Source organism: Haliaeetus albicilla, chromosome 2 (assembly GCF_947461875.1).
Source record: "Haliaeetus albicilla chromosome 2, bHalAlb1.1, whole genome shotgun sequence".
Lineage (NCBI taxonomy): Eukaryota > Metazoa > Chordata > Aves > Accipitriformes > Accipitridae > Haliaeetus > Haliaeetus albicilla.
The window spans coordinates 34,229,304-34,241,109 of record NC_091484.1 but is presented as its reverse complement, the minus strand read 5'-3'; the positions used below and the strand labels follow the sequence as shown (position 1 = coordinate 34,241,109).

At 39.2% G+C, this 11,806-nt stretch overlaps 1 protein-coding gene across 2 annotated transcripts in view; it reads right to left on the bottom strand.

Annotated features, from left to right (window-relative positions):
- Positions 1-1,546: 1,546 nt before the first annotated feature.
- The window catches only part of ABHD5 (abhydrolase domain containing 5, lysophosphatidic acid acyltransferase), a 33,573-nt gene continuing 23,313 nt past the window's right edge, over positions 1,547-11,806 (bottom strand). For both annotated transcript variants that reach the window (XM_069770528.1, XM_069770537.1), the window contains exons 5-7: positions 7,868-7,979; positions 6,547-6,733; positions 1,547-4,221 (exon numbers count right to left, since the gene is read on the bottom strand). In XM_069770528.1, the coding sequence (XP_069626629.1) occupies positions 4,132-4,221; positions 6,547-6,733; positions 7,868-7,979 (389 nt within the window). In that variant the 3' untranslated portion in view covers positions 1,547-4,131. The remainder of the gene's footprint in view (positions 4,222-6,546; positions 6,734-7,867; positions 7,980-11,806) is intronic.

Sequence of the window (11,806 nt, the reverse complement as noted above, 5' to 3'; positions counted from 1 at the left end):
GACGATACTTCAGTTTAGCACTTAACTGGATTACAGATGCTGGCGGCCTGGGGCTTTGTTGTCTCCTTGCAGGCGCTCCTTTGGCAGCAGGCTACCTTCTGCGCTAGCCCAGAAGTTCACACCTACCCCAGGCATGTCAGCCAAGTTCTTCTCTCTCCTTATTTGCCAGTCCTCGCTCACTCTATGCCCTTGGCACCCCAAACCTTTCCCTCACCACCTCCCTTATCCTCACCCAGAGCTGAACCGGCTCTTGAAGCAAATGTTCACACCCGTCTGCTCTTCTGCTGAATTTTGCTGTTTTCAGCTGCCTCATTCCTTTCTAGCTCTTACTGTTCCTTGTGGTGTATGCTGTCATTCCAGTTATATGCCTCTGCTCTATGCACTGGTCCATCCACCACCTGCCTGAAAACCTGAAGCCTCCATCCATTTCCATCTACTGCCACTAATACCAGAAAGCAGCTGCTGCGCACACCTGTGTCCTGTTCTGATCTTACTAGTCCCACTAAAACGTACCTCTCCGCAGTTACCTTTAGTGACTCACCCTTTGACAAGTTTCACTTCCTACAACGTAAATCCCCAGATGAAGGCTTCTGGCAATGTGGGTGCGCTGCCATGCTTAAACATCGCAGGATGGGCTGATGGTGAACTGGCCAATGTAAAAGAACCCAACCAAATGAGATACGGGGAGGAGCCCCAAGAAATCACCCATTTAAACAGCAGTTGACTATTAGCCTTAGGCTTCTGGAGGCTCACATTTTAATGAATGCTAGCAAAATAGGCAATCCTGAACATGTCTGCCCATACATTGTTTCTAGATGGTTTTACTGTATTTAACCTTGTCTTACTTGCAGTCAAAAAGCTGAATAACTGTGATCTGGAAGGGCTGGGCATTTGAGGAACCACAACGGACCACAGAGAGCGTTTCACAGACTGTCACATCAGTTCAGCATGAACAGTTGTAGCAACCTTAAAAAGATAAGGTTTAAAAAGAAATGCCAGCATTGGTTTAATTCGAGTGAAACCAGATGATGGCACTTCTCCTGTTTGGACCCATTTTTCCACGCTCAATGCCTATGAATTCACATTCTCCATTTCCATTTCACAATCAGATACAAACGGGGACTTTCTTGTGATGGTTGTGAAAGTTTTATTATAGAGTCTTATCAATAAATTACTTCTCTGAAAATCAACTTTTCAGAACTAAAATCTAATCTGGCAGGGTTCAATAAGTAACAAGATGAAGTCAGCCATGCAAACAAAATATTACTAAGTTACTTTAATAAAATTTTATCTCAACAACCTCAGGAAGAAGAGCGTGTCCTGGAGACTTAGACAGTTAATCTTGGATTTTTATTAATATTTTGGATTCTTTTTGATATGCCCTAGCCTCTGGTACACAGCTGTCTTCATTTTGATGCTAGAATGGGAGAGATCTTTGGGTGCCTTTATGCCTGTGATTCTTGTCTTATTTTATAGCGCTGTAATAAAAATAGCACCATCAGTGTTCAGTGCTCACCACAGTACATTTAAGCAACTGAAACAGAACTTCTGGAGAAACCGAGTTTATTCCTAGACAGCAACTGCTCACAAAAGGTCTAGCTCCCAAGTCTTTCAGTATGTGCCATTCATTTTCTGTTCAGCACCACTTATGAAGTTTATTAAAGTAACTTTATTGGGTTATGTTGCACACAAGAGGATATTCAGAATTCCATCTTGACCTTCACAGCAGTATCTAATACTGCCTAGAAGATAACCAACAAACATTTTTTCTTTGTATATACAATCAGGATTCTAAGCTTGCAGCTACTTATTGACAAATCCTTACCAGTTTCAGTTAAATACAAGAAAATCTAAGAACATTGAGAAATTTGAAAATAAGCATTACCATATTTTTAATGTATTTTGGATGGTTTAGCTCAACTTATTAATTACTCTTGATTTCCAGGGCTTAATTACAGACAATTTTTACAAAAGCAACATCATGTCTTAACATTAATCAAAGATAACATTTAAGATATTTTTATTGTGCAAAACTTAAGCAATAAGTCTTATTAGTACAATAAGCTGAAAAAGCAAGGGATATTTAACACAATATTCATATTCAGTGTGCAGTTTTTATCCCTACTTCCATCTTTTGATGTGGAATCTAGAATTCCCATCAGTAAGTGCAGTCTGAAAATACCAAGTTTGTTTCACCTTTTGTAATTTGGAGGAGACTCAGAATATATTTTTGCATTAGATTTTTATGCACAATTAAGACAGCTGTTTAAGTTGATAAATACAAATTAAGACACTGAAAAGGGTGAAAAAATACATACTGAAGGCATCCACCCAAATGGTGGTATGACAATAATTTACAGCTTATATTCAAAAATACAATTGATATTCTGATTTTCCATTTTGAACTCAAGATTTTAGCAAATAACCCAAATTTTGTTTAAAAATTCTGGCATCTGCTAATTGAAAAAGTAATTTAATACAAAATTTTAATTAAAATCTTTAGCTTATTAGTATTAAGTACTACCAGTCAAGGCAGTCACAAAAGACTGATGTTTACATAGCATGATATAGACAAATATCTCCTTCAGAAACAGGGAGATTATGTTTGGCTAGGAACACAATCAGAGCATTTCCTGAATGTTTTAGTTATCTTTGCCTTCCACATCATAAACATGTGCAACAATTCCTTAATTTGAGAAAAAAATGCACAGAATTCCACTCAAGATTTAAGATGGTGCTATCACTAATTCAAATTCTCTATGTATAAATGTATCAAGAACTCTTCAGTAGTCAATTTAATATTCAAAAGCAGATCAATAGTTTTATGTAAACTTGTTAAAAAACAAACCACCACATAATTTGGCTTTAAAGTGACAAAGTATTTTGCTTAATATAATTTACTAAACATGTGAAGAACTAATGTCAAACTACAATTTCAAAAAGATGCAGAGACTGGATTATCTCTGATATTGAAATACTCGATTAAAATACATAATTATATAAAGAATCTCCAAAACATGTAATTACAATTTGTTACAGTGGTATTGTTCATTCCAGTAATAATCCATCCTATAAGGAGGCTGCAATGTTAACTAAAATACACTAACCTGTTGTAGTTCCCAATTAGAGAACATCAATATTCTCCCTCTGCCTCTCTTCTGCCCTGAACTTACTAAAAAGCAGACTAGTTTTTCTACCTAAAGAAAAAGGGAATTATGCTCACTATCCAGATGGTCATTCCTTAGCCCTCATCAAAATCTTGTCAACTTATCTACAATTGTTAGTTTTAGGCTAGTAACAAATTTTGCAGTAAAGTGTTAAAATAGATGGAGTAACTAACATGCCATCTTCTGCATTTTAAATCACTGAAATCTACATATCAAAATACTTACAGAAGCATGAGTGCTGGTGACATCATTGACTCTTACAAACTGAGCCTTCCGTAACAGTTGCACAGATGGAGAAAGATGCCTTGAGATAAATGGAAATAAAATCCAACTGAAGAAAGATTTCCTAATATTGAGCCCCAATTCCTTACAAACTAACACACGTATTTCAGTGACAGACACTGCTCATTATTCGGCCCTGTCTCTCTCCCAGAATCAGCTTCATAAGCTGTTATCACTCCAATTAAAAAAAAATAAAATACACCCTGTTAAAATATTGTATATGGAGTTCTGGATTCCAAAAATAAAATGTAAAGGCAATTTCATATTCTTGCTATGAAACTTCAACTGAAAAACATGAATGATTATAAAGAAACCAAATTGCATTGTATCTATATCGATACAGTTCTGTTAGTGGAGAATTCAGCAACTTTATAAGTTCAACATGTGCAAAATTCAATTACATTTTGAAGAAAATTCCAGTTTAAAAGTTTATATATAATTTCATATATGACAGGCCAATAATCTAAAGGCCAATCTAAAACAAAGGTGTACAAAGTTTGCTTCAAATCTCCCTATACCCCCCCAAAAAGGCACTAAGTGGTTTAAGTGTGCAAATGGCTTCTTAGAAGAAACAGTGTACAAACAGAGCCTGTTTCATCAGCTCTGCATTCTTTAGTGATTTCCTAGAGAGTATTGCTATTAATGCTATCTACAGTATGACTTTCTAAAGAACAGAAGACAGTCAGTCCACAGAATCACAGATATCTTTCACTTTCTGATTGAAGTCTTCAGGTTGATCAGCATACACATAATGACCTGCACCAAGGATAGCCTAGAGGATAAAGGTGAAGAAAGAGGTCAAAATCACAAGAATGTAGTAAGCAAATAAATAAATACTGGGATATGTCAAGAACCTGACTTTTACACATTACCTACTTGATATGCTATTACTTGAAAAGACAAATGTCAAAACTGAACTGATGTCTTGCACCCAGCCTGTGTTAATGCAGTTAGCACAACTGCTGCCAGGAGGTGGTATCATACAGCCTAAAAAGGACTGTAAACATAAGGAAAAACGAAAGCGGTTTCAGCTGTTGAAGGAACTTTGCTACAGAGGAAAAGAGGGTAAAACTACTGGTTATTCAACTGCGCATCTTGTTGAAAAAAAACGCCATTCAAGCAGACACAAGTCACTGCAAAACGAACTTAGGAGAACGTGCTTTACATAGCAAACTTCTGATTCATCTTCATCCCCTTCATTCTCCACTCAAATAGTTCTGCAAGGTTGCTCTTCAGTTCCATAAGTATTTGCATTAGAGACAGCATCAAATCATTTGTATTCTCTCATTATTAAAATGATATGGAAGAGACTAAAGAAGGTACTAGGATAAATGATTAAGAACTCAGAAGCTTAAATTGCTGGGGATTTTCTAGACTTGTGGAAGCAGATTTCAACCCTCCAAATTAACGACTACTATGTTAAGCAGGGACAAGTAAAATCCAAATTATGCAATATGGGGAGGAAAACCCCAGCCTGTGACCTAAATTATTTCACAGCAACTATGTAACAAAATTAAGGGCTTAAGTAACCACACACAGGGTGGTTACCCTATTTCTATAATTTATCATTCTCTGCCAAAACTGGTAGGAAGCAAGCCATCAGCATAGTGTACAGCAAAGGTACTTGACCTATTTTCTTTCCATTTTATAATCAGTCTGAGATTAATATTTATTTAAATCTATTTTCCCCTCCCTCCATTAAAACACTGCCTCTTAAGTCTCTAAATGAAGCCCCTAAAACGTATAGCTATGTTATTGTGTTAAAATCCCCCACAAAGTAAAAATTAATTAGAAATAAGCACACATAATAAAACCCCAGAACCTCTGTGCATTTTACCAAGGATGGCACTGCCAGTCCATGTCTCAGCCTCAGCCTCATGAGAACCCTTTCCCTCCTACTGTTTTTTGAAAGTCCCTATAATTTCTACCACTCCAATTTACCTTTTAAAATCTGTACTTGGCTTGACAAAATTTTAACCTGGAATACAAGAGTTCTCCACAGTCTCTTCTAAAAGCCATTGACCAGACTGGAAAAATCTGCCTGAATGGTATATGCTTATCCTACCAATATATTGTACACTTCTTAACAGTGACTTTTTGTTACAACTTTCTCTCTGGTTAAGCAGTGAAGTGACACTTTCAGTCTGGATGTCAACATTTATGAAGTGTATTTTTGCTCTTTAACACATGCAAACAGTTCAATAACAATGTTTTTTCTCTGAGTTCCAGCTCTGATGTCAGCTACATCAAGATTATAAAATTTTATTTGAATGACTTGTAGTATACTATCAACATCACATACTGTACACTTCTGTCCAGATAGATCTAGACATCAGTAAGAAGACGGCTGGTGTATTCAAACATTTTACCACCTCATAGCATTGAAACATATATGCATATTCAATTATCACAGCTGGCTGATTTGACAATGCGTGAAGAATACTTTTAAATTAATTTGTTTTTATAGAAATCAACAAAAAATGCAGTGTGCACATTCACATCAAGTTGCAAGTACACACATTTTTAAATGGTAGTGCCATACCTTCTAAACAAGAATGTATTGGCTAGGAAGACAACACTAAGTATTTTTTTAATGATTTAAAGACTCTTACAAGAACCTAAGCACCAGGTACAAACTACTCTCTTATCAAAGAAACGAAAGCATTATACAGACAGATTAGGACAGCTTATGAGACCCTCCTCACTATGTCATACATATATGCAGATATTAGGACTGCTGTGGTTTAAAACACAGACAAAACCACAGATACTTACCAGTGACCACAAAAACTACTTGTACTAGCACATTGTAGAGCAAAGTATTTTGTAGAGCAGAAGAACGACCTTGGCCAAAGATCTAATTGAGTTTCTAGTGCTACAGTAAGTTTCCTTCTTAGTCTGGGAACTCAATACTCTTTTGTCTACATTTTCTCTGATCTAACGCTTGTTTTCTCTCTCTCTGTTACAGAAATCAGAAGTTATTACCCCAGGCTTTAAATCAAAGGGCCAGCATTCCACAGTTGGTATAAAAAACATAGATATGGTTTAAACAAATACACACAATAAACAAACAAGTTTGCTTTAAAAGTTAACTTACTATTGTCTTCACATATGAATTTGGTCTCAGAGACTGGATAGTGCTGCCAGAATTGCCATCTATACATGAACGTGCTCCATAGACCACAGTGATAGGAATGTCTCGATCCATTTGAGGAATCCGCTGCAGCATCGGCCTTTTTGCCCATCCGTAAGGAATAGTCATGTTCTTGAAAGCTGTTTCACCACTTCAAGTCATTCAAAAGGGTAAAAACAATTAAATTTCCATTGGATCTGCCTTTTCTCTAAACTGGAGTATCTGTGCCTTTTGGTAACACAGAGTGCAACAGTACATAAGGCTGGGATTTTTTACTATTAAGAAACCTAAGTTTTCAAGATTTGCATGTAATTTTCAATAGAACCTATGTTTTTACAGTACTGAGTGATAACACTTTGTCCTGGTTTCAGCTGGGATAGAGTTAGTTTTCTTTTTAGTAGCTAGCATAGTGTTATGTTTTGGATTTAGTATGAGAATAATGTTGATAACACACTGATGTTTTCAGTTGTTGCTAAGTATTCTTTATACTAAGTCAAGGATTTTTCAGCTTCTCATGCCCAGCCAGTGAGAAGGCTGGAGGGGCACAAGAAGTTGGGAGGGGACACAGCCAGGGCAGCTGACCCAAACTGGCCACAGGGATATTCCATACCATGTGACGTCATGCCCAGTATATAAGCTGGGGGGAGTTGGCCTGGGGAGGTGGGGGCAGATCGCTGCTCAGGAACTAACTGGGCATTGGTTGGCATGTGGTGAGCAATTGCATTGTGCATCACTTGTTTTGTATATTCCAATTCTTTTATTTTTATTATTATTGTCATATTATTATCATTATCATCATTATTTTCATTTTCTTCCTTTCTGTCCTATTAAACTGTCTTTACCTCAGCCCATGAGTTTTACTTTTTTTTTCCCCCTAATTCTCTCCCCCATTCCACTGGGTGGGGGGGGGAAGTGAGCGAGCAGCTGCGTGGTGTTTAGTTGCTGGCTGGGGTTAAACCATGACACACTTAAAAAACTTTAAAAGTAAAGCATATCATTCTAAGAAATTTGTTCCAAATTAAACCACTGTAACAATTTTTTAATTAAAAATTAGTGCCCAAACTCTCAGAATCAACACACACAGGTAGGTTAGAAGAAATATTGAATTAGAATAGCTTTTACATTTTTCAGTTTCTGGAATTCAGAAAAAGTGCAATGCTATTTTTTTCTTCAATTAATACAATAAATGTTACAATTTTAAAAAAAAAGCACACATACTGTTGCCACAGGCACTCAGTAAATGAAAGACAGAATTCAAAACATACACCGGGAAACTCATACTCACCTGGGGGACTGTACATTGCAGTGGTAGATATATTCAGCCACAGTGTTATCATCAAACATTGATGAATATTTTCGCTTGAAATCTGGTCTTAAACGTTGAACAAGGCTTAATCCTGTTCACACAGAAAATGCTATTACAGGAGGAATTAATATGGACAACTTTATCAGCTTGTCCAACACTTTTCTTTACAAGCCTTCAAACACGTTCCCTTGAAACTCATGATGAATTCTAAACCCAATGTCTTGTTTCACCACTTGCATGTCTTAGGAAAACATGATGGCATTACACCAAACAGGAATGAAATATAAATATTCTAAAGGATTTTATGCTGCACCAGAAGAGGGGCAGTTTAATCCCTGCTGAATACATATGGGGAACATTTGAGAAGGGCCACTGCTGCAATAGAAGAAACATGCAAAGGGGACCAGCAAAAGGGCTAAGCAGAGTACCTTTTTGCTACCAGTTTAGTCTCACATTATACCAACACTGTCTTTCTCCTTGCTGTGGCAGCACTGGGTGGGCCAAAAGCATCCCACCTTTCAGAACCAGAAGACACTGTTGAAAAAGCTGGGTTGTTTTATTTCCTCAGATGTAAGCCTGTGCTCTCCTTTTACAGAACAGTCTTCTTTTCAAGCTAGTTCATCTAACTAGTGCTTAGTTGAAAGAACAGAAGTCTATGCTGAAAAACAGGTGTAGAAATCTTGACATAAGACCGAAGAACTGCTATAAATTAAGAGATTTAACCTAGGAAAGCTGTAATCCCCATGCTCTCTTAACAGCCAAAGTGGAGAAGCTGGTCCCTTCAGGGGCCAGTTCAGGCTTTCTAAAGTTAAGCTCCTATTCTGAATCACTTCTTTAAGGAAGAAGCCTCTTCTAGTTGACCAGATGGATCTCTGGCATAAGAGCCTCACCAAGGGCTAATCTTAGTCTAAGAATATTATTCATGCCTGAAGAGATAGGCTCGCAGTTTACCAACTGAAAATAGAATCATATCATAGAATGGTTTGGGTTGGAAGAGACCTTAAAGATCATCTAGTTCCAACCCCCCTGCCATGGGCAGGGACACCTTCCACCAGACCAGGTTGCTCAAAGCCCCATCCAACCTGGCCTTGAACACTTCCAGGGATGGGGCATCTGCAACTTCTCTGGGCAACCTGTTCCAGTGTCTCACTACCCTCAAAGAACTTCTTCTTTACATCTCATCTAAATCTACCCTCTTCCAGTTTAAAGTCATTACCCCTTGTCCAATCACTACATGCCCTTGTAAAAATTGTCTCTCCAGCTTCCCCTGTAGGCCCCCTTTAGGTACTGGAAGGCTGCTCTAAGATGTCCCCGGAGCCTTCTCTTCTCCAGGCTGAACACCACGAACTCTTTCAGCCTCTCTTCATAGGAGAAGTACTCCAGCCCTCTGATCAGCTTTGTGGCCCTCCTCTGGAGATGCTCCAACAGGTCCATGTCCTTGTTATGCTGGAGGCCCCAGAGCTGACTGCAGTACTCCAGGTGGGGTCTCATGAGAGCAGAGTAGAGGGGGAGAATCACCTCCCTCGACCTGCTAGCCATGCTTCTTTTGATGCAGCCCAGGATATGGTTAGCTTTCTGGGCTGCAAATGCACATTGCTGTGTCATGTTGAGCTTCTCATCAACCAACACCCCCAAGTCCTTCTCAGCGCTGCTCTCAATCCATTCTCCGCCCAGCCTGTATCTGTGTTTGGGATTGTCCCAACCCTTGTGCAGGACCTTGCACTTGGCCTTGTTCAACTCCATGAGGTTTGCACAGGCCCACCTATCAAGCCTGTCAAGGTCCCTCTGGATGGCATCCCTTCCCTCCAGCATGTCAACCGCACCACATAGCTTGGTGTTGTCGGCAAACTGGCTGAGGGTGCACTCGATCCCACTGTCCGTGTCGCCAAAGATATTAAACAGCGCCAGTCCCAATACCGACCTCTGAGGAATGCCACTTGTCACTGGTCTCCACTCGGACATTGACATGTTGACCGCAACTCTCTGAGTACGACCATCCAGCCAATTCCTTATCCACCAAGTTGTCCATCCGTCAACTCCATGTCTCTCCAATTTAGAGACAAGGATGTCATACAGGACAGTGTCAAATGCTTTACACAACTCCAGGTAGATGACATCCACTGCTCTCCCTTATCCACCAATGCTGTAACCCCATTGTAGGAGGCCACCAAATTTGTCAGGCACAATTTACCCTTAATGAAGCCATGCTGGCTGTCACCAATCACCTCCTTATTTTCCACGTGCCCTAGCATAGTTTCCAGGAGGATCTGCTCCATGCTCTTGCCAGGCACAGAGGTGAGACTGACTGGCCTGCAGCTCCCACAGTCTTCCTTTTTTCCCTTTTTAAAAATTGGGGTTGTTTCCCCTTTTCCAGTCAGTGGGAACTTCATACTGTTGTTGATCTGTGCAATTATGATGATGTCACTTCTTCCCACCTACCCCTGGCCAAAGGCCTGGTACTATTTATGCAGACTTTGTCACAGTGATCTATGCTTTTGTAACCTTGAGATTAGACTATTGCAACACGCCTTTATGTATGCTTTAAATCAATTTATAAAACTAATACAGTGCAAGAGAAAATAATTCCCTTATGAAACAGTGATTTAAGTCCTGAAGCGATGAAGATTTTGTGAACGTTCTGCAGTTTGCTCTGCTGCTTGTATTTTCTCTATAGAGAGTTCAATTGCTGGACTTATGTCTTCTTCTGTCCGTCCGTTTGTGGTTTTTTTTGAACAGAAACAATACAGCTGGCTTGGAATAAGAGTACCTGGAAGAAAGAGACTAATTCTGTGTGTTCCAGTGCCATCAGCATAGAGGCCACAGAATCCCCATTTCCAATAACTAGGGGACCGAAAGTTACTGAATTTTAGAATTCACTTTCTGTTTTGATAAAATGTGTTTTGTCTGCGGGTCCAATCACAAACCCATTCTCCTTCCCTGGGAATTTACAGGGGAGAATGAAACAAGGGGTCAAGGCACCTTAGAAAAAATTTAGGAATGAAATCACACTGCTTCATTCTCGTAATGTTTATTGAAGACACTCTCAGTTGTCTGGCTGATGTTTTCCATGGTGTCTATGGAAATGCTAAAAGAAATACTAACATTGAAGACTCTGAGTTCCACAAAAAGGGTGTGGTCACAGTGACTAAATTACTGTTGTCCTGAGGAATTTTTAGGTGTCCGGCTCTAGGAATGGAATTCACAAATCCAATCTAAGCACCAAAACCCCTATACTGTGAGCCTCCTGGGTGACTGTTCCAGTTAAGTGAAGGAAAACATGCAAATCAACTAACTGGAAACCACTCAAAGAAAAAGATCTCTCTGGATTCTGTCTCCTCTCCCAAGTTTAAGTATCTGCCTGAAGGTCTGATTAAATATCCATGTGATATTTAAGCACCATGATATCCCAAAGAACCTGGCTCACATTTAAGTGCCTCACTCATACCATTGAACAGGAGCAACTGGCTTTATAGTATAGACAGCTATGCCTGCCCAGCAGCTTAAGCATATGTGCATGTAGAAGAAAACCTGGGTTTGGTTCAGTGCCTTCATCAGGTTGGGTTGGATGCCTACCTCGCAGCACAGTGTTTAAACTTACTCTTCTCTAGAACTTCATCTGTCAAGAACTGCACATGAAGTTGATGATGGAAAACTTTTCTAACACGTGGAGAGAGAAATGGATGAAAAATTTTGAAAAGCACTGCCCTCCACAGCAACCTACAAGCGAGGTTAGGTTGGGGATACCTTGCCAAGACAGGGTCTGTTTCTGCAGCATGGTTTTGACTGCACTTACTTGCTAAGGGAGACAACTTCAGCTTTGAACTCTTCCACATGGATTGATTTATGCATGCATTTCTTATTGGATAAAAGGCATTAAATCAGTGTTTATCACTCAATATGCTTCAGGTTGTTTTGTTA